The following is a 21926-nucleotide window of genomic DNA, read 5'->3' as shown; positions in this document are numbered from 1 at the left end:
AGACTGAAGGCTCTGGTCCTTGTGGAAAGTTTGATATGGCGAAAACACGCCTTCCTTTTGGAGACCACGCCGTGAGACAATAAATAACCAGCAGCATTCCGCTTGCCATTTTGTTCTCTGAGCTTTCGATCCCCTTTGGCCCTCTACCTTCCTCTCTTTTCCTTTCTGGGTTCAGAGTATTGGCCTTGACTTGTGCTACAACCCGGAGGCGTCCACTGACCAAGTCTAACAGCTTATCTTCCCTCCGGAGGCTTATTTTACACTCTTTCGCCACTCTTTGCGTGTTCTGATTCGAAAGATTAGCCAAGATGGGATCGGTTGGTTACAAGGTGACGGATGGACTCTATGCCCATCCGCTGATCTCAGAGAGAGCAATTGATGAGCCGAGGCCACTCAAAGTCATTTATATTGGTGCTGGCGTCTCTGGAATTTGTGCCGCCATACAGTTTCCTCGATTCTTACCGACTGTGGAGCTCGCAATCTATGAGAAGAACGCCGACGTGGGCGGTACTTGGTATGAGAATAGATATCCTGGATGCGCCTGTGGTAGGTCCAACACGACGTGGCAACGATCCTCAATTGACGCAACACACAGATATCCCTGCTCATGCGTATCAACTGAGCTTCGAGTCAGAAGTGCATTGGAGCAAATTCTATGCTGACGCCCCAGAAATTCTTCAATACTGGAAACGAGTGGCCGACAAATACGATGTCAAGAAATATATGAAGTTTGGCCACAAGTGTATCGAAGCTCGATGGAACGAGGAAACCTCGAAATGGCACGTCAAGTTCCAGAGATTAGATACCGGCGAGGTCGTTGAAGACGTCGGCGACGTCTTCATGACCGGCGTTGGTGCTCTCAACGAGTGGAAATGGCCAGACATCAAAGGTCTGCACGACTTCAAGGGCAAGCTGCTCCACAGCGCAGACTGGGACTCAAGTTATGATATCTCAGTGAGTTGCCTCTGTTTCCGTCCCAGGGCCCTTGCTGACCGATGTGGAAGGGCAAAGACATCGCGGTCATCGGCGCCGGCAGCAGTGGTATTCAGATCGTTGCCACCCTGCAGCCAAAAGTCAAATCCATGGACCACTATGTGCGTGGCCGGACGTGGATCGCAGCGACATTTGGTAACGAGCTTGTCCGGGCCCGTAACGATGGAAAGGATGGGAACTTTAACTACACGCGAGAGGAAATGGAGGCTTGGGAAAAGGACCCTAAATCTTACGTCCAATATCGCAAAGCGCTTGAAGTCGGTATGCAGGGCGGCTTTGCTCTCACACACAAAGGGACAAAAGAGCACGAGGGCGCGTGGTCATTATTTAACCAGGACATGAGGAAGCGGCTGGAGAAGAAGCCAGAGATTGCCGAACACCTCATCCCAGACTTTCCACCTCTCTGCAAGCGATTGACTCCCGGTCCTGGCTATCTTGAAGCCTTGGTCGCTGACAATGTTGACGTGATCGCGACCAAGATTCAACATGTCGACGAGACGGGCATCGTGACTACGGACGGGAAGCATCGACCAGTGGAAGCGATCGTCTGTGCCACCGGATTCGACACGTCTTTCCAGGGTCGATTTCCGATCTATGGACGTGGCGGAGTCAACCTTCAGGATCGCTACAAAGAGCGCCCAGAAACGTACCTCAGTGTGTGCACCGACCACTTCCCGAATTTCTTCCAGTCCTTTGGTCCCAACGCCGGTCTCGGCAACGGTAATCTCCTGATCATCATCGAAGCTATCGCCAACTATGTCGGACAGATTCTCCAGAGACTAGGACAAGGAAACACCAAGACGATTGAGCCCAAGCGGAAAGCGGTAGAGAACTTTACAAATTATTGTGAAGCCTTTTTCGAACGGACGGTCTTCTCAGCTGAATGTGGGAGTTGGTACAAGTCATCGCCACCCAACGCGACTCCGGAAGAACGAAAACGAGGCCGGGTAACGGCGTTATGGCCCGGCAGCAGTATTCATGCTGTCAAGGCGCTTGAAAAGGTGAGATTCGACGACTTTGAAATGACTCCAGCCGATGGAAATGAGTTTGGATGGTTCGGCGACGGATGGGCGTCGGCGGAGAGAACGGGAGATGTGGAGGGTTTGACATGGTATCTGAACAACACAAGCTTCACACACGAACCATTGGAAAAGGGCGAGAAATTGAAGGTGACCAAGGACAAGGTGGTGATCAACGGGGATGCAGAGGGCGTCGAGAAGGGCGAGATTGTAAAGGAGATGCAGGTGCCTGACGGGATTGCTGCGACGTAGAGGAAAGCAACGTGTGAGTATTGTGTGTTAATGAGATAATATATCAATAGCTCCACCTCACCACCATTCAAGACTGCTTCTTCCCAAGACTAAAATAGCAGACTATGCCTCGGAAGGACATTGTAGCCCAGGAGGGCCATCAAAGTGTATCAGGGCATCAGGGCATCTCCGCTCCATGTCCGGGACCCAAGAGATTGCTCATGACTCAGTTCAGTTACATACTTTGTGAAGATACACGGTTATCACCATGAGAATCCGTGGGACAAGTCCTTCTCCTCATCCTTTCTTTCTCTTCGACTCCTGGATAACAGACGATTCAAAGACCTCGACAACATGGCCTTGTGGAGGCTGTTGGGCATTTCCACCTCAGCCGTGGTCGTCTTGACCAGCCTCGCTTATCTCCTCCTCGTCGCCTCCCTCTCCACTTCCCCCTCGGATCCAACTAGCCATCCACTGTTCGACCCGTCTGCCTCGTCATCTAAGCACCCTCACAGACACTTTCAGGCGCCTGCAGAAAACCTCTGGGCAGAGCTGGACGAGGTGGAAGCGTCGCAGGTGTATCTATGGCTTCAGAAAAATACTAATATATTCAACTCGACCGATGACCGCGCGGGTGGGAGTCGAGGGGACAACAACCCGTTGAATCTGATCGAACTGCTCCGGCCCAATAAATCCAGTGTGGTTGACTATCTAGACCACAATGGCCCTATCCCAGATCGCTGGGCTCGCCTCTCTGCCGTCGAGACCAAGGGTGATGACGCCTTCATCGTCGAATACATGGTCGGTCCGCTGCCACCCTCCAACAATACCCAGATTCTCCCCTTGACGTACTGCCACAATTCCGGCCGCAACTATGTTCAGAGCCCTGTCTCGGATGTCTTTGCACTGCTGGAGTGGGCGCTGTCCATCGGCGAGAACGCATCGGATGTCACCCAGGAGCTCTTGGGCGCAAAGACCAATCGTGACGATCTCGACGATCCCAATGGGTTGGTCATGGGCTCCAGACCTGCACTCATCGAGTCTGGCCGTATGGTACACTGGCTGGAGTTTTTTGGCCCGGGCATGAAGTCCGATGGCCGCAGCCTCTTGCCACAAGGTCTGTACGTCAAGCTGAACGTCCCCAACGCAAACCCGGAGTCCTGGACGACGAGCGAGTGGTTCTACAACGGGATTCTGTACGACAATCTTACTATGCTACGGCAAGCTATGGCGTCGCCCGGGTTTGAGCGCCTGACGGTCAACGAGGACGGGGAGTGGACCGACACTGAAGACCTCAGCACATCCACTCCAGAGCGAGACATGCCACCACCACTGTCGATTCAGCCGTACGGCCCTCGTTACCGTTTGGACCGGTCCGAGAAGTACATCTCGTGGATGGGCTTCTCGTTCTACCTGTCGACCTCGCAGGCCACGGCGCTCTCGCTCTTCGACATCCGCTACAACAACTCGCGCCTCATGTACCAGCTCGGCCTGCAGGAGGCGCTGGCCCACTACGCCGGTGTCGAGCCCATGCAGTCCGGCCTCGAGTTTTTGGACACCTTCTTCGGCATGGGCAAGATGATGTTCAGCCTCGTCCCGGGACTGGACTGTCCCGGCCACGCCGAGTACCTCGACATGTCGTACCACCGGGGCGGCAAGATGTATACGAACCGCAACGCCATCTGCGTCTTTGAGTACACCTCGGACGCGCCGTTGCAGAGACACACCTCGGCCTTTAGCGCGACCGTCAGCAGAAACACGTACCTTGTGGTGAGGAGCGTGAGCACGGTGGGAAACTATGACTACACGGTGAGCCCCTCTCAAACGAGCGTAGCCTCGTTTCTCCCCTTTTTTTTTTCCTTTTTCTTTCCTTCTTCTTACTAGACAACCTCTCCACCAGGTAGGAACGCATTAGCCCATAACACTGACTCATGTACACAGATCGACTATGTCTTCTACCTCGACGGCTCGATCGAAGTCAAGCTACGGGCCAGCGGCTACATCTTCGGCGCGTTTCACGCGGAGCCACGCTCGTCGTCACCACTGCGACGGGACTCGTCGACCAACGAATACGGGTACCGTGTGCGGCCGGCCCTGCACACCTCGATGCACGACCACGTGGTCAACTTCCGCGCAGATCTGGACATCTGCGGCACGGCCAACACGGTCGTGCGGACGTCGATCGAACCCCTCGAGCGGGCCTACGACTGGGACCAGCCCGAGGTGCGGGGCCCGCGCAACACGATGCACATGGTGCACACGCCCGTCAGGCACGAGACGGGGCTCAACTGGCCGCGCAACTCCGGGGAGATGTTCCTGATCACATCGCCGAACAGCACGAACAAATGGGGGGAGACGCGGGCGTACCGCATCCTGCCGGGCACGGGGATGGGCAACCCGGCGCACCTGACGGTGGTCAACTCGACGGCGCTGGGCAAGGCGGCGACTTGGTCCACGGCGGACCTGTGGGTGCTGCGCAACCACCCGGCGACCGAGCCCGGGTCGGCGCACCACTACAACGCGCTCGAGCCGCTGACGCCGCTGGTCGACTTCACCCGGATGGTCGAGGACCGCGAGGCGGTCGAGGAGGAAGACCTCGTGCTGTACTTCAACCTGGGCGGCCACCACGTGCCCAGCAGCCAGGACATCCCCAACACGCTGATGCACACGAGCGCCAGTTCCGTGATTTTCATGCCCTTTAACTACTTTGACGACGACGTCAGCAAGCCACTCCGGCAGGGCGTGCGGGTTGATCGAAGCCGCCACGGCGCATCACAAGTGAAGGGGGACGATGCCGCTGCTGCGAAGGAAGAAGTGCGACGAACCCCGACGAACCGCGCCGCCCGATCCAACCACGCAGCAGCAGCAGCAGCAGCAGCGGCAGTCAAACCGGAGGAGATGGACAAGAAGAACCCTGCTACCACTCATGACACTGCTAGCGTTGACGACCCCCACGACGGCATCTCCTGGTTCGGCGCGCGGTACACCGCCCCCGTGCTGGTGACGGAGCAAATGCTCTCGCCCGACCTGAGCCATTACATGAAGGAACGGGACGACGGTGAGCAAGACGGCTGGAAGACGGTGAGGAATAACGTTGGTGGTGGGCTGTACGGGTTGTTTGTCGGCAAGCAGAGAGAGCAGGGGAGCGGAGATTCACGAGAGCGCGAAGGCGGCGCGCGGCTAGATTGGTGATTGGTGATTCGTCGTCAGCTTTGTCGCGCTTCTCTTGCGGCTAAACTTGCGATTTGACTTGCGGTATAGATTGGGGAAGGAAAAACGAGAGAAAAGAGAGAGAAGAAAGACAAGAGAAGAGGTCGGAACGACTCGAGATCGAGACCGATGACGAAGACGATGATGACGAAGAAATGATTGACGTCTTTGTCTTTGGGGGGAATTTCTTAGAGCACATCTGGCTGTCCAGGCCGTGACTTGTCTTGATATGACATGTCTTCTCTTGTCGGCTTGGATATGATATGATATTATGTTGATGGTATAGAGAACTAGGTATACTGAAGTCGTAGCGGGAGAATTAGAAGATGGGTCAACAGAGAGAGAGAGAACATATGATCGTGATGCCATATACCTCTAAAGTCCCGATACAAAGTCACAATTCTTATTTGCGCTTGTCCTTCCACTTGTACTTCCACTCCCCTCGAGAGACTGAGTTCGTTTCTCGACCTTCAACATCTTACATGCCTAGACACATGCCCAAACCGTCCAGATCACCCCCAGTCAACTCGAACTTGCTCATTCTCATGCCCCGAATCTACTTGTTTCACTGCCAAAATACATACCCACCACACACTTGCCTTTCACCCTTTCAGGGCCCCGCCTTTTCCATCTCCCTTTCCTTGTCTCTCCCCAAAACCTGTTCCCTCCGCTTTCCCCGGCCCCAGCTCCGGATTCAACCGTCGCAGCGGGAATGAAAAGTTGAATCTGTCTCGACGTTTCCAAGTCCTGGTTTTGTCGCTGTTGTTGTTGTTGCGAGTAGTGACGGTCTTCAGGATCGACGTGATGCCGCCACCCGTCTTTGCACCTCCCGGCACGACGAGGTTTGGATTCCTCCTCCTGGCGGCGGCGGCGGCGGCGGTGTTCTGGTCGGAGCCCGTTTCAAAGTCGCTGTTTTCGAAGCGGCGGTGGCGGCGGCGTTCATCGTGGAAATCGACCTGTTTCGTCACAATCACAAGTCAGCAAGCAGGGTCCTTTGCTCGGAATGTACATCGGTAGAACTACGGGCGAAGGGAACTTGCCGTTCGCTTGGAGGGAGCAGGAAGAAGTGGAAGAAGGCGCACCTCGTCGTCGTCATAATAATCATCATCATCGTATTCACTTCCCGAGTCGCAGGGGGAGAAGGGGCTGACGATGCTGCTGGTCCCAGTCCCGGTACCCGACTTCGCTTCGTCTCCTCCTCCTCCTCCGCCGCCGCCGCAGAGGTTGAAGTCAAAGTCTATCACGTACCCGGAAGGCACACGTCTACCTGGATGCGGCTCGTCGTGTTCATGGATGGTCTCCAGGTTGGTTTCGGAAGAGGAGATGGTGTGCATCCGGTCGAATAGACGGGCAGTTGTCGTGTTTCGATCTGGTGTGCTCGTGAGGTTCGGGATATTCGTGGGTTTCAGCGACGGTCCGCGAAATGCGGAAGGATCTGCTGCTGAAGCTGAAAGAGATGTGACCTCGTTGTTGATATTGTTGTTGCTGCTGTGAGCTGGGGCGGTCGAAGCCGATGGTTTCGAGTTCGCGCACACAGGCGGCAGATAGTCCATGGTTCTTTTGGCTTCGAGCGCGGCTAGAAGACTGGCACGACCTTTCTTTGCATTCACATTCTCAGCATTCATAGGTACCGGCGGGCCACCCTGAGTGTCAATCCCGGCGTCTTCTCCGTACAGCCACACGAGATTGAAGAAGAGTGTCTTTGCAGTGGTGTATTGGCGCACAAACGGGCCGACATTCATGGCCAACGTGGCCCGAATGAAGCGACACGTCGCTGTGTTGGCCGCGTTCCATTCTCTGCGTTCCTCCTCGACCGAAGCTTGGTCTTCGACGCTCCAAGAGGGCGGAGATTGAGGTTCCGTCCAGCTGCCAAGTATCAGATCTGAAGAATGGGGATTGGACAGGAGAACCGGCTGGATGTCAGAGTGCCATCGATAGAAATTCGACTTGCCCTTCAGGGTGTCGATGGTGTCGATGGCAGGGAATTTCAGCTCGCAAAAGTAGGCATGTCGGGTGTACGAAGGTGGCATTCTGATGGTGCACCACAACTGCTTCCAGAGTTCAAAATGGAGGCTCATGAGATCAAAGGGGATATGTGGATGTGCTTTTGAAGCTCCAGGTCCTTCATCGCTCAATCGGAGAGGATTTAGCTCCTGATTCACTGTCGCCGTCTCCGAAGCACACACGTCCAGGTTTGGTCTTAGGTGGGTAAGACACTGGTCCACACTGACTTTTCGTTCTGTCGAGATACTCTGGCACAGGCCGTTTTCCAAAAGTCCCTCAAAAAACCTTTGTAGCATATCTAGGACTTTCTGTGTCGTTAGCGCGCCGATAAATTGAAACACTCTGATTGCTCTCCACTACTTGTGACGAGTTGACAGCATTTCCGAATCCTCGCCTGATTCTTCGGGGATCTGATTCAGATGTCCCCTCTTGCCCTGCAGCCGCAAACAGGAGTCCAGCTTGTCCGCGAGAGAATCCATCGAAGGTCCACGGTGAGGGAGTCCGGTGTAGGACATACCCAGTGCCCGGCGCAGATATCTCTCAGCCAGTGTATAGTCTTCACGACTCAGACAAAGAGTGGCGAGCTGATCACAAGCCCAGGCTGCACTTCCACTATTTTTCGAATCCGGATCTGCCGTTTCATGCTGGAGAATGCGGTGTGCCACTCCCTCAATGGCAAATTCCTCATTCTGATCCGCATACAGCCTACCCAGAGCTGCTAGCGCAGTCCTATAGCGTCTGGGATGCATCGACTGGCTGTCTTTGATCAGTCTCTGACATATATCATGTGCCATCTGGAACTTCTTGCGTTTTCGGAGCATGTCAATCTGGTCAACTCGCAGGGCAAAGAGCGAAGAATTGCTGGGCTTTCGTCGGGCGCTGTACCCTTCAACTATCAGTTGCATCATGGACTCAACGACACGATCCCGATTCTCAGAAGCAATCGTCATGCTCAGAGCTTTGGCATAAGGATGAGTTTTCCCAAAAGCACTTGCTGCCATGGATGAGACAAAGCTTAGTAGATGCTGCTCTAGCTCAGCCATTCCTAGCCATGGCGTTGCAAAGTGTACCAGTAGGCAAGATAGGAGTTGAAGAGGTGCGGAATATAGCAACGGCTGGACCATATTGCAGCAGATGTCGAAATTCTCCCACGCTTTGCTCGATCTTCCCGTTTGCAAGGATTCGAAGCCATGGTAGAGCCCCAGCCAAAACGCCGACACTTGATCTGTCTGTCCAGCTCTCACCTCTTCTGGAATAGAGTTCGGGAATCGATATTGCAATTCGTTCATTTTGAGCCGGTTGAATGCCGTAAACTGCCACTGCACGGCCTCGCGAGTGTGGAAAAGGCTGGATTGCATGTTGTATAAATCAGTCGGCGGCCGGACATCGATCATCATGAGACCGAGGCCAGTGCCATCGCAGCTTTGCGCATTGAAGTCGAAGTCTCCAGGCGGAGTACTAGAGTTTGAGAAGGCATTCGGCCTCTGTAGGGCCATAGTTGGCGACTCGTCCTTGATTGTAATGTCTCCTGCAGACGCCGACTCTGGACTCTGCGATAACTGTTCCCAAAGCTGAGTGAACCTTTTGTCGCTGCGACAATGGCGTTTGACACGATCTAACTTCAACGGTCTCCCTCGAAACGAGATCGACTGAATGTCATGCCCGGCGTCAACGTACTCTTTGACCCGTTTCGCCAAAAGTTCCTTGTCTTTTGCTTTGTAGTTCTTGTGGATTTTCCATTCAGTGATGCGACGCTTGAACATCTTCTCGCTAGCATTGAAACCATACTGCTTGCGCAAGATGGTCCTCACGTCTTTTAGCTTCCTGTTCTGACCAATGTACAAGTCAGTGAAGACATCTCTGATATCAGTCCACTGCTGAGGGCTTGGTCCGGCAGCCCTCCACGTTTGAGGATCTTGCTCGGCATTCTGGTACACGAGATTCATCGGGTCGACAGTCTCCAGACCTTTCTCATATCCTGACATGTTGTCCTCAATGCACCTTATTGTGTCGTCAGCCATTCTCTATGTTGTGCTGGAGAAAGAATATTGTGGTCGCAGATCGAACCAGAGTCGTCAGATCGGCGAGCTGAACACCAGGTCCTTGCGATCCGCTTATATAGTAGTTGAGAGAGAAAGGAACAGCCATGATTGTAAGGAGGAGAACGCCTCGAAATCTTATTATGATGGCATTTGACTTGGGAAGCATTCATCGATACTGCTTGCAAAAGGGCTGAGCAAACTCGAACGGGGACGCAAGAAGATGCCATTGGACGACAATTCCTCGGAGTGTCTGCCTCACTGCCTCGTGAGCCCATCCACATGGTAATGAGGTGCATTAGTGCTGGAACTTTGTGTTAGCAACCAATCGAGTTGAGCTGCATCCGAGAGGGAACTTTGGTAAACCAAGTACACCATGGCAGCTTTCATTTTCATCGATATTCTGCCGGGAGAGGCCTTATGAACACGAACAGACCGAAGCTGACGAGAGAGGAGGAAGAAGCAGAAGTGCTGATCAACAAATCGGAATAGATCAGAGATGGGTGGCTTTTACAATGTGCCTCTTTCGAAGGGTAGTCATTTTTTCATGCAGTCGTGAACTTCCTGTCAGACGATAACAATGACCTAATCATATGCACATAATAATCGAGTAGTTAATGTACCAGGAATGTGCCATCTTCAGTGTCAGACAAAATCCTTCCCGTCAACCCCAGAGTTTTACCTCTGCGACGCAGCCTCTTACGAGCTTACAGCTTCGCCAGGTTCACCCAATGCTTGTCCTTCGACCTCGACACTCTGTGCCAGTTCAGCTTTCCGCCTTTTCTCTTCCTCCTCAATTTCTTTCAGTCTCCTTTGCCCCTCTTCGTTTGTGGCATCAATCACCCCTTCCTGGAGACTGAGCATGTTGCCTTGACCCAACAGCTCCACAATCTCTTCGGCTTCATCCACACTCATCTTTCCCAGAACTTTGTTGACCTCGTCTAAGCTGCCACTCTCTAGCGCACGTTGTAGTCCTGGGGGAAAACGCTCGAAGATCTGGCGTGACTCTTGCTCGACAGGGTCATCCGAGCCTGGCTGGGGCACATTGATGTGGATCTCCGTTCCAGGCTCGACTGCGTGGAGCTGAATCTGTTCCACACCTGCTGGGTCGTTTCCTTCCTCCTTCTGTAACTCGGCCGCACGTGTCTTGATGCGACCGTATGTTTCAGCCAAGTCCTTGTTGAACACCTGCTGCGCTTGGTGTCCCTTGGTAGTGATTCGTTTGAAGAACAACCCGACGCCGTCCCGACCTAGCTGACGACAATATTGAATCAGGAGACTCTGATGTACGCATGTCCGCGCATAAGTATCCTGCCCTTTCATCTGAGCGTTGAAGGCCTCGATCATCAGGGCATCCTGGGTCTTCTCATTGACGATGTTCGGATGCTCGGAAATGAATTGTAGACATGCGCGGTAGTCTCCAAGCTTGATCTTTGCGAACTGCTTGCCCTCTGGCGTGAGCTTAAGACTTGCCTCATCTTCTTCTTCATCTTCATGCTTGTCCAGGAGAGAATCATCTTCAATATCCGCCTCTGCACCAGAGGAAACAGCGCCCTCACCAGACTGGAGTGTATCCCGTGCCTGTGAGCTTAGGCCTTGAGGTGCGTTGAGCAGTTCGACCCTCTCCGTTTTCGGCTTTTCCTTGGCTTTGGGTTTCTCGGCAGAGCTCGAAGCTGGTTTTGGTTTATTAATGTGAGACGAATCGAAGCCGATATGAATATCCTCGCTTGTGATCTTTGCGGTCGCCTCCTTCTCCAACTGCGCGAGGCGCTTTAGCAGATCCTGCTGCAGTTTCTGGACCTTGGTGAGGTGACCATTCACTCCCTGCAAAAAGTCTGCGTATCTGTCTGTGGATTTGTCTTTCTTCTCGTCGATTTCTTTCTTGACCTGATCGACCAGAGCCCCCATCATCTTAGAGTACCTAGGCTGCTCCTTCTGGTGCGTGTAGACACCTGCGGGGGGTTTGGGCGGTTCATCTTTGGCGGGATCACCGGCGCTCTCGATCAGACTCTGAAACACAATCTCGTCAGGGTTCTTTTTGTTTGCATCTTCTTGGTGTCTCTTCAGGGCGTCTAGGAGAGCATTGATGCGTTCGAGCAGTCCGTCGTTGATGATTCGTTCGTATTTGAGCGTGTCAATCTCATGCTTTCGCTGTGCGCGCTGTTCGTGGATTTGACGCTGTTTGGCTCGGATGAAGCTCTTTGTGTCAACGTTCGGGTGTACTTCGACGTCAGAATCGTCCGACACCTCGAGTCTATCCCACTTGTCGTAGGAAATAGGCATGGTAAGGGTAGAAGAGGAAGCAGGCGTTTGATTCGAGGAGGCAGTCAACTGGAACACGAGAGAGGAGCGGACTCGAGTCTTAGCTTGTTAGATTGCTTGATGTTTGCTGTTCTTGAGCCTGTTGAGCCTCTTGAATCTTTTCGAGGTCAAGGATGCTTCTAGAAAGGGATACCTAGTGTCTGGTGATCATGTATTAGATGTTTGCCATCTTGAGCAAGTGCCTCTGGTGGCCCTGGTGGCCCTGCCGGTTACGTAGTGGGGGTGACGTCCGTGGGTTGCAGGTGGAAAATGGAGGGGCTTAGGCCAAGCTCCATTTGGTACGGGCGAGTGCTTAACTGCTAGGGGCGGTTAGTGGGAGCTCTTCGGGCGTCCTAGGCTCGGTCTCGCGTCTCCGTTCATCGGCTCGTCAATCGTCATTGATCACATCCGTGGCAGAGGCAGGCAGCTTTTTCTCACCTTCAATGCTCTCATCGCGCCATTAGATATTGTCAATTTCACCGGTTTCCTTCCCATATACGACCGCCGCCGAGATGAAGAGGAGGAGAGACACGCCCATCCCTTTACTCCGCTGATTCATTCCTCGATCCACTACAGGTATGATCGCTACGCGCACCTCGGTGCTGCTTGCTTTCAGGCCTTTTCAACATGGCTCCCGATTAAATCAACTTGACCAGAATATCCTCCTTTCGTTATATAATTCCTCTCCCCGACACTCGCGGATACTATCCCGCACTCTGCATCAGCTGGTGCGATCGAACCCCTCCAGGAACCAAAGCCCATTTCAGTCACTGAAGTTGCTGAGCGGTCCTGCACTTAAGGCAAGCGGTCTCAAGACACCCTTCAGTCCTCGAATAGCCGCGCAAGCAGTATGCTTTTCGAGCGGTCGCAAACTACACGAGACGCCTACTCCGGTCATTAAAGAGCAACAGCGAACAAAATCTACCGACGAAACGGATGACGAGGATGCGTTTCACAGAAGTGAAAAGGCACACCAAGCTTCGCATGTGAACCTCAGTGCGAGGCTATCAAAAGAGGGTGCTACGGGCAAGAGCTCTGGCTTTGGGGAGATATGGCGATTGATCAAGATTGCACGTCCAGAAGCGAAAGTCCTCGCGCTGGCCTTTATTCTTCTCCTGATATCCTCATCTATCACCATGTCAATACCATTTTCAATTGGCAAGATCCTGGATATAGCTACCAAAGGGGGAGCGAAGACGGAGGGCGTCGAGCTAGAGCAGAAGACGGATATGCTCTTTGGGCTCAGCTTGACAACATTCTACACTGCCCTTGTGTGTATTCTTGCGACCGGCGCGGCAGCAAATTACGGACGTATCATTATCCTACGAATCGTGGGCGAGAGGATTGTGGCTAGACTCCGATCCAGGCTCTTCCGGCAGACCTACATTCAAAATGCCGAGTTTTTTGACGCCAATCGTGTAGGCGATCTGATTTCCAGACTCAGCTCTGACACCATCATTGTTGGCAAGTCTATCACGCAAAATCTTTCCGATGGACTTCGCGCTTTCGTTAGTGGAGCTGCTGGTTTTGGCCTGATGGCATGGGTGTCTCTGAAATTGACCGGTATTCTGGCACTGCTGTTTCCCCCGGTTGCACTCGGGGCATTCTTTTATGGACGAGCGATCAGAAACCTGAGCCGCAAAATCCAAAAGAACGTCGGCACGTTGACGAAGATTGCAGAAGAACGGCTCGGCAACGTCCGGACTTCGCAGGCGTTTGCAGGCGAAATCCTCGAGGTTCATCGGTACAACACGCAGGTGCGTAAGATCTTCGAGCTGGGAAAGAGAGAGTCCATCATTAGTGCGACCTTCTTCTCGTCCACCGGGTTTATGGGCAACATGACGATCCTGTCACTCTTGTATGTGGGTGGGGGTATGGTATCAAGTGGCACAATCAGTATCGGAGAGCTCACGTCCTTCCTCATGTACACTGCATACGCAGGTTCTTCCCTCTTTGGGCTTTCGTCGTTCTACTCGGAGCTGATGAAAGGCGTCGGAGCGGCGTCACGGTTATTTGAATTGCAAGATCGGAAGCCAACCATCTCTCCTACGAAGGGTACAAAAGTGGTATCAGCACGAGGTCCCATTCGATTCGAGAATCTCTCATTCAGCTATCCTACTCGCCCGGCTGTGAGTATCTTTAGGAACCTGGATTTTGAAATACCCCAGGGTGCAAACGTGGCCATTGTTGGCCCATCTGGTGGTGGAAAGAGTACAATTGCGTCCCTAATCTTGCGGTTCTATACGCCTACCGAGGGTCGCATATTGATTGATGGCAAGGACATTGCAACGATGAATGTCAAGTCTCTCCGACGCAGGATTGGTATCGTGTCACAGGAACCGGTCTTGTTTTCTGGGACCATAGCCGAGAACATCGCCTATGGTCGACCTCATGCGACCCGAGCAGAGATCATGCGCGCAGCGAGAAGAGCAAATTGCCAGTTCATTAGCGATTTTCCCGATGGTCTGGACACTCCCGTCGGTGCGCGTGGCACGCAGCTCTCGGGTGGCCAAAAGCAGCGCATTGCCATTGCTCGCGCCCTGGTCAAGGAACCCGACATTCTGATCCTGGATGAAGCCACCAGTGCTCTTGATGCCGAGTCGGAGACCTTGGTGAATGAGGCTCTGGCCTCGTTGCTCAGAGGGAGTAACACGACAATTTCCATTGCCCACCGTCTGTCCACCATCAAACGATCCGACACCATCATTTGTCTGGGTAGCGATGGACGTGTTGCGGAGATGGGCAGCTACAAGGAACTCAGCAGTCGACCCGATGGGGCTTTCACGAAGCTGATGGAATGGCAAATGAGTGGTGGGGAGAGAGCCCAGGATGACGTGGACAAGTTGGCAATCGATGCCGAACATATCAAAGGGCCGCCAACAGAGAAAGATGAGATTGAAGTGGAGCTGGAAGAACAAAGTGAGGGCGAGGGCGAGAGTGAGGAGGATCTTGAGGCCAGCAAGGCACAAGAGACAGTTAAGAAAGCAGTGGAAGAGAAGAAGCCATGATCGCAACTCTTCCAACCGACATTGTAGTTGATGGAGTTGGAGACTGGCTACGACGCCCGAACGACGTGGCTACTATCGGGGTGGCCTGCGCGTTTACCGCTCGGGGTTTGACTCCAGGAGTTCTTCCAAGTCCGCGAAGCCGAGCACGAGTGCGCGCAGATATACACAAACCAGGCGTATCATGCATATATATGTTCTGTATAGGAAACCCACAGGAAACGGTTGGGTACAGGAGCTGTGTCGGCCTCGAACTGTGCTGTATGTATCCAGAATTGGGGTTCAGATCTTGTACGATGAAATGGGAAAGAAAACACCGTCTCTACTCAGAAGGTGGAATTTACCGTGAGTGAAAGCAAAAGGCCTCAGCAGAAGAATAGTTGGGATTTACACATGCATCTCAAGGGATGGCATGGGCCAATCTGATATGCTGTAAGTTGGCCCAACAAGAGGCCCACAGCGCAGCTCCTCTTCCCAACCGCAGTAACCGCAAGCCAAATTCGCGCTTTGTATCATGCACCCCTGTCTTCTCCCACTCACTAGATGACGAGTGCACGCAGGAGAAGCCGTTCCGCCGTGTTCGGGTTGTCGTGTCACATATCCCTCTTGCTGCCATGTGCGTCTGTGCCTTTTACTTTTTTGCCATCCGCCCAGAAGGGATCTTCCAGTCATGGACGGCTACATTTTCGAAACTGCATTCCGTCATGTCATCCTCAAACCTCCTTCCCTCATATCCCTCCGCCGGTTCCCTCTTCCCCTGCAACCTGGACGGGTTCAATTGATTATGATTGACGATTGATCCACGGCTTAAGTCGAAAGAGAAGGGGAGATAAACACACTATCACAAGTAGCAGCACAACAATATACTGCATACTACTCATTGTTCCGACACTCTGTTATGGCCTATAACGTGCATACTCTGATCACAGAGACCCAGGATATCGCAGCCAAAGGCCTTCACGATGTCAAACCACCCGTCGAGGTCCCGAGCACCTCCGTCGATAAGCCTCAATCGCAACCGAAGATCCGCAGCAAATACCGGCATGTTGCAGCTCTGCATTCCAAAGTCCGGCCGTCATGTCTCAGCCACGAAGGGATAGAGACACCGAGCTTTATTGGATTCCGCAATCTCATGGTCTTGACGATCATTGTCATGAACCTGCGGTTGGTCATTGAGAACGCCAGAAAATACGGCCTCCTAATCACGCTGAAGTCGAACCTTCGGAGTCAGGACATCAAGATTGCTCTGGCCCTCTATGCTCTTACGCCATGTCACCTTTTTGTCGCCTATATTATCGAGAAAGTAGCCATGGAAAATGCAAAAGGAGCCATCGGGCGACGGAAGAAGACAGACCCAGACGCGAATAAAAGGCCTGAGACGGAGAAGCAGACGAAAGAATTTCTCAATACTTGGTGGTGGATTGCTGTTGCGCACACCTTGAATGCTTCGCTTGCGTTGCTCATCTCAAGCTTCGTGGTCTATTACTGCATTCACAATCCCGGCTTAGGGGCGATCAGTGAGCTCCACGCTATTGTGGTGTGGCTCAAGACCTGCTCCTACGCCTTCACCAATCGAGACCTCCGGCATGCTATGTTGAACCCTGGCGGTCCTGAATCGGCTCTGCCAGAGATATACTCAGAATGTCCTTACCCCCGCAACATCACCCTTCCTAACCTATGTTACTTCTGGTGGGCACCGACACTGGTCTATCAGCCATATTACCCACGCACCGACCGTATCAGATGGAGTTTCTTCCTCAAGCGGGCTGGAGAAGTTATGGCCCTGAGCGTCTTTATCTGGCTCACATGTGCACAATATGCCGTTCCGGTCCTGCGCAACTCGCTCGACGGCATGGCGGTGCTCGACTTCTCTTCCATTGCAGAACGTTTGATGAAGTTGTCGACTATATCGTTGATTGTCTGGCTCGCTGGCTTCTTCGCCCTGTTTCAGTCATTTCTCAATGCCCTTGCCGAGATTATGATGTTTGGCGATCGAGTCTTTTACGAAGATTGGTGGAACAGCACCAGCTTAAGGATGTACTGGTCTACCTGGAACAAGCCTGTCTATCACTTCATGCGGAGACATATCTACTCCCCTCTGGTCGGCCGCGGCTGGTCATCCCGAGCCGCCAGCGCGTTGGTCTTTGTGTTTTCAGGACTCCTCCACGAGCTTGCTGTCGGAGTGCCTTCCCACAACATCCTCGGAGTGGCTTTTCTTGGGATGGTGCTGCAGTTGCCTCTAATTCAGATCACAGATCCTCTGGCAAAGATGGATGGGACCGGCAAAGTGGTTGGTAACTGTATCTTTTGGATCAATTTCGTCTTCGTTGGACAACCACTGGCTGCAATGATCTACTTTTTTGCTTGGCAGGCAAAGTTTGGAGAGCTCAGCAGGGTACGAAGCTAGTTAGAACGTAGCTCAATTAATGAAATATCGATTACTGTCCAAGGAGTGTTCGGCGCATTTGAATCAGAGACGATTTCCTGGCATATGCGGCAACCCAAGAGAACCTCGAGGGTAGATCACGTGACCTGGCGATCCCTTGTTGTGACCTACGTGGATCTCTGCTTTTCGATCGCTTCAGCCTTCGAGTGTACAGACTTCGCCAACCATTTCTTTGCGATCCAGTGTGCAGTGGGCTTCGTAACTGCTCACAGTCTATCTCCAGAAGTCAGCCTTCAATATCTCGGTGGGCGCAGATGTTGACTTAACGAGCGAGCCATCCCGTGTCTCGCATCTAGTCCACTTCTGAATTCCTTCGCCGAACCCACCACCTTTATCCTGGGATTATCTCCTCGATGAATCCCTCTATTAGTCACGATGTCCAATGTCTACGATGATCAAGAGGGAGGTGGTTTCCGTCGGCGGAGACCGCGACCAATCACTGATTATGGCTCCTCAATGATTCAGTGGATGAGCAACCGCAAACCCCCTTACAAAGGAAGCTATCACTACGAACAAGAAAGACCGAGCCAAAGCTATGTTATTGATATATTGCCACCCCCAGCTCGAAGAGATGCCCCGGCCGAGTCGATCCCCGTTCGCCATCTTCACACCTCTTTGGGAAAATCCAAAAAGCCTGTGACGGTCGTGCGGTGGATGCCCGAGGGTCGTCGACTTCTTGCCGGCGTGCACAATGGCGAATTCATGCTGTGGAATGGCATGTCTTTCAATTTCGAGACTGTTACTGCGATGGGCTCTAGTTCTCTTCGGGCTGCGGAATGGTCTAATCGGAAGGACTGGCTGGTTGCAGCAAACGACGAAGGCACCGTGTATTACCTTCAGCCGACTCTGAACAATCCGCATCAATTCAAAGGCCACGATGCTCCCATCAGAGATCTGGCATTTGCGCCCTCGGACGCAAAATTCGTCACCGCATCCGATGACAACACTCTCAAAATCTGGGACTTTACCTCTTCCACGAACGAATCGACCTTTACAGAGCATGGATGGGATGTAAAAGCTTGTGACTGGCATCCCACCAAAGGCCTCGTTGTCTCGGGAAGCAAAGACCACAGCGTCCGATTATGGGACCCTCGGACATGTCGGAATCTAACAACACTGCACGGTCACAAGAATGCCATCACGGCCACTGTTTTTAGCCGTCTTCGTGATCAACTACTTGCTACAGCTGGCAGAGACGGCCAAACACGTATCTTTGACCTACGGATGATGCGCGACGTTGCTATCTTGCGAGGTCATGATAAAGGCGTCACTACCGTATCATGGCATCCAATTCATCCGAGCCTCATCAGCACCGGAGGCGACGATGGCTCACTGCATTCCTACCTACTCACCGAACCCAACACACCAGCTGGTATCTCCTCCACAACAATATCTCCCTATGCATTGTCAGATCCCCGTTCTGCCCCTGCACAATCCATCTATCCCGCCCACCGCATTTCCCACGCTCATGACTCCTCAATCTGGTCTATCGACTGGCACCCTCTGGGGCATATTCTGGCTTCCGGCTCAAACGACCACTTTACGCGGTTCTGGTCCCGCGCACAGCCTGGGCAAACCACTTGCTTCAAAGACCAATTCCATTTGGGCGAAGAAGGAGCAGAGGCCCAGGGCACATGGGATAGAAAGTTTGGGAGGAAGCAAGCCAAGGAGTTGGAAGAGCAAGAAGAGCAAGACGAGGCAGAGGGGCTGGAGGACCAGGCAAACCAGGGACAAGCAGCGGCTGCCGGAGGATTGTCAATCCCCGGTTTACCTGGGATACCTGGCCTTCCTGGCATAGGAATGAACGGGACGACTCAGCCTATTCCGGGCACTGGTCATGTTCCTCCGCCACCACTATCGCTCTTGTCAGGCCTGCAGAACAATGTCGGTATGGCTGGCAACCTAGGCCGGCCTTCCTCGCGTGGTGGTCCAGGTCAGGCTCATACAGCAGCTCCACCAATGCCACCGTTCCCTCCCGTTCCCGGCATGGATGCCGAATCCCTTCAGCGCCTGCTTGCCTTGACCCAACAACAACAGCAGCAGCCGCAGCAGCATCAACATCAGCAGCATCCCAGTCTACAACCATTCCCAGGCACCTCCACCGTCCCTTCGATGGACTTTGCAAACTTCAATCTGCCGCCTGGCTTCCCACCCCCTCCACCCACCGCCGGTAGCCAGATCGCACCTCCTCTAATGAGCTCCGCCCCCGGTACTGGCATTCCCGGTATCGGAATTGGAGGCGGAGGAGCAGGCATCCCCGGCCTCGCTGGAAACAACGGCGGCGGCACCCCCCCACACGCCTCCAACGCCGCTAATGCTGCCGCCATGCGACGGCGAGCGCCACTACCCAGCCAGAGTGAGGGATTCAAGGCAGAGCAAGCAAGAGGGAATTACCGCGTGCCACGATAAGTACAAGTAGTTGTCGCTCGCTTTGGCGTCGATGCTCGAATCCGTCAAGTGACGAAGAACTGCGTCCCTGCGATATCTACTCTTATGGCACGGGAATTTCTCGTCTCTCGTCTCCTTGTTCTTAGTTCTTACGAGTCTTGGGCTGGCACATTAAAAACGGGACGGGATGTTTATTTCACTGCGGTTTCTCCAGGTACTCCATCTAGGAGAGGGACCTTTAGCATGGTATGGAACGGAGACGGCTGGGTCGGCTGAGACTGGGGAGGGCATTCTTGAGAGGAAATTCAGGGCAATCTTTGTTTTTTTTTGAGGTTCTGCAAACGCAATGGAATTCATCGAAGCTGTTGCAGTCTGGAAATCACATTTTCCCTCTAGCCCACTAACTAGGGTTCCTCGTTGGCTCGTACTGCACTAACTGCACTGTTCGCGCTATTTGCTCAGATGGAAGGTCCAGCACCAGCATCAACGTCCATTTCCATTTCATTCCCGTTAGCCGCTACTGCCCCCGCGGGGGCATCAGCGCCGTGCATGTCGTTGTGATTGCCGCGCGAGGTCGGCCCGTCGACCACATCGCCCATGTCCATGGTCATCTGCATGTCCATATCCATGTCCATAGCCATGGCTGTGTCATTGTGGTCTTGTGGGCCCAAGCCCTGCTTGCCGCGCGTGGTGAAGAAAAAGTCGGAATCGGCCTCGGCGTCGTCGCCTTCGAGCATCCAGATGCGCAGGTCGCGGTCCTTGCCGCCGCTCACAAGCAGACCCTTGCCGTCGGCGGTGCGGCCAAAGTCCATGGCCAGCACGACATCGCGGTGTCCCTTGCCGCGCCAGAGGACTTCTTTGCTCGTCACGTCCCACACCAGCACGTCGCCGTCTTCGCTGCCGCTGGCGACGAATGCTGCCCGCCGCTTCTGTCCGGTTCCGGTGCTGTACGAGTAACTCCCCACGGTGCCGCTCAGGCTGTACTCCATGTTCACGTGGCCTTGATACGTCTTGACACATCGTCCTTCAATGTAGTTCCACAGCCTGACGCAGTTGTCCAGGGTCCACGCGAGCACAAATTTACCGTTCGGCGAGAACCTGACGCTCGTGACGGCCTTGCGGTCTTCGTCGACCAGTGTCTTGAGACACTGTCCCGTCCCAGAGTCCCATATGCGAATCAATCCGTCCCCGGCGCAGGAACAGACCATTGTCCCGTCTCTTATGAAGTCCACGCCGCCGACGGGGTCCGAGTGTGCCGGTAGACTGCGCATCACGCGTCCTGAGCGTACGTCCCATAGGAATACCGCTTCATCGAAGGAGCCAGAAACGAGCATGTTCCCCTTGGGAGAGAAGGCAAGGGAATAGACGTAGTTGCTATGGCCCATGAAGGGCGAGGGCGCGATTGGGAAGTCTGAGGAGAGGGGGGCCCAAAGGAGGATCGATTTGTCGTCGCCGGCTGAGGCAAGAGTGTATGGTGGTCCCACCGGAGACCAGGCTATTGCGTTCACTCCTGCTAAATGTGCGCGTAACGTGCGTATGTGTTTTAGAGGTGTATCCGGTGTTGGGGTAGACGGGACAGAGTAGATATTGATTGCATTGTCGGCCGACGCGGTCGCCAGGAGAGTGATGTCAGGGGAGAATTTGATCGAGGTGATTCCTCGAGCGTGCGCGCGCGGGAGAGTTATTAGAGGGGTGAAGTTGAGAGACTTGGGCTTTTCTGTCGAGCCTGGTATGGGTGATGCCGGCCGTGATTGGGAGCGTGAACGAGAGCCCGGACGGTCGAGCGACGACTCATACGATCTGAATCTTGACCTTGATCTTGACCTTGACCTCCTTCGTGACTCCGATCTTGAACGGGGTTGTTGCTCTCGTCCAGACTCGTACATCGAACTTGGGGTTCGGGACATGCTCAGACTTCTTCTCCTGGAACGCGACCGACTACGACTCCTTGATCGTGGGTGGGGTGCATCATCGCGACTTTGGTTTCTGCTCCGCGAAGTCGAATATCCTCTTCCCCTCCTCGCGTCTCGATCTGAACGTGTGGAATCTGCATGGCGCAGCGCGGGAAGACTCGACCTTGGTTCGGCCGTGGAATTGCGGGAGGAGAATGAGTCTTCACTTGACGTCCGGCGTCGTTTCGGGGGAGGATCGCGATCAAGATCCATGACTTGCTCGTGTTGGATGTCTGGTCGTGACGGGTTAGGAGAGACGTGTTGTCTACCACGGCGTGTTTGTTCAATGCGGGAGATAAATTGAGTGGAACAAGGGAGCAAACATGACAAACTTTCAG

General features: G+C 53.6%; 9 protein-coding genes across 9 annotated transcripts; 5 read left to right on the top strand and 4 right to left on the bottom strand.

Annotated features, from left to right (window-relative positions):
- Window positions 1-308: 308 nt before the first annotated feature.
- Window positions 309-2264, top strand: Z517_08549 (uncharacterized protein; the record flags this gene model as incomplete). Its single annotated transcript, XM_013427064.1, has 3 exons — window positions 309-546; window positions 596-954; window positions 1005-2264. The coding sequence occupies 3 exons, from the start codon at window positions 309-311 to the stop codon at window positions 2262-2264; spliced, it is 1857 nt and encodes a 618-aa protein (XP_013282518.1).
- A 333-nt stretch (window positions 2265-2597) lies between these two features.
- Z517_08548 (uncharacterized protein) lies at window positions 2598-5435 on the top strand (the record flags this gene model as incomplete). Its single annotated transcript, XM_013427063.1, has 2 exons — window positions 2598-4052; window positions 4185-5435. The coding sequence occupies 2 exons, from the start codon at window positions 2598-2600 to the stop codon at window positions 5433-5435; spliced, it is 2706 nt and encodes a 901-aa protein (XP_013282517.1).
- Window positions 5436-6055: 620 nt separating this feature from the next.
- Window positions 6056-7483, bottom strand: Z517_08547 (uncharacterized protein; the record flags this gene model as incomplete). Its single annotated transcript, XM_013427062.1, has 2 exons — window positions 6056-6409; window positions 6536-7483. The coding sequence occupies 2 exons, from the start codon at window positions 7481-7483 to the stop codon at window positions 6056-6058; spliced, it is 1302 nt and encodes a 433-aa protein (XP_013282516.1).
- A 330-nt stretch (window positions 7484-7813) lies between these two features.
- Z517_08546 (uncharacterized protein) lies at window positions 7814-9442 on the bottom strand (the record flags this gene model as incomplete). Its single annotated transcript, XM_013427061.1, has 1 exon — window positions 7814-9442. One exon carries the CDS (start codon window positions 9440-9442, stop codon window positions 7814-7816), a length of 1629 nt encoding a protein of 542 aa, XP_013282515.1.
- Window positions 9443-10195: 753 nt separating this feature from the next.
- On the bottom strand, window positions 10196-11779 carry Z517_08545 (uncharacterized protein; the record flags this gene model as incomplete). Its single annotated transcript, XM_013427060.1, has 1 exon — window positions 10196-11779. One exon carries the CDS (start codon window positions 11777-11779, stop codon window positions 10196-10198), a length of 1584 nt encoding a protein of 527 aa, XP_013282514.1.
- Window positions 11780-12375: 596 nt separating this feature from the next.
- Window positions 12376-14805, top strand: Z517_08544 (uncharacterized protein; the record flags this gene model as incomplete). The annotated part of the gene is made up of 1 exon (XM_013427059.1): window positions 12376-14805. One exon carries the CDS (start codon window positions 12376-12378, stop codon window positions 14803-14805), a length of 2430 nt encoding a protein of 809 aa, XP_013282513.1.
- An 895-nt stretch (window positions 14806-15700) lies between these two features.
- On the top strand, window positions 15701-17209 carry Z517_08543 (uncharacterized protein; the record flags this gene model as incomplete). Its single annotated transcript, XM_013427058.1, has 1 exon — window positions 15701-17209. One exon carries the CDS (start codon window positions 15701-15703, stop codon window positions 17207-17209), a length of 1509 nt encoding a protein of 502 aa, XP_013282512.1.
- A 414-nt stretch (window positions 17210-17623) lies between these two features.
- Window positions 17624-19657, top strand: Z517_08542 (uncharacterized protein; the record flags this gene model as incomplete). The annotated part of the gene is made up of 1 exon (XM_013427057.1): window positions 17624-19657. The coding sequence occupies one exon, from the start codon at window positions 17624-17626 to the stop codon at window positions 19655-19657; it is 2034 nt and encodes a 677-aa protein (XP_013282511.1).
- Window positions 19658-20094: 437 nt separating this feature from the next.
- Z517_08541 (uncharacterized protein) lies at window positions 20095-21543 on the bottom strand (the record flags this gene model as incomplete). The annotated part of the gene is made up of 1 exon (XM_013427056.1): window positions 20095-21543. One exon carries the CDS (start codon window positions 21541-21543, stop codon window positions 20095-20097), a length of 1449 nt encoding a protein of 482 aa, XP_013282510.1.
- Window positions 21544-21926: the final 383 nt, after the last annotated feature.

Source organism: Fonsecaea pedrosoi (assembly GCF_000835455.1).
Source record: "Fonsecaea pedrosoi CBS 271.37 unplaced genomic scaffold supercont1.5, whole genome shotgun sequence".
NCBI lineage: Eukaryota > Fungi > Ascomycota > Eurotiomycetes > Chaetothyriales > Herpotrichiellaceae > Fonsecaea > Fonsecaea pedrosoi.
This window is presented reverse-complemented; position numbering and strand designations above follow the sequence as displayed.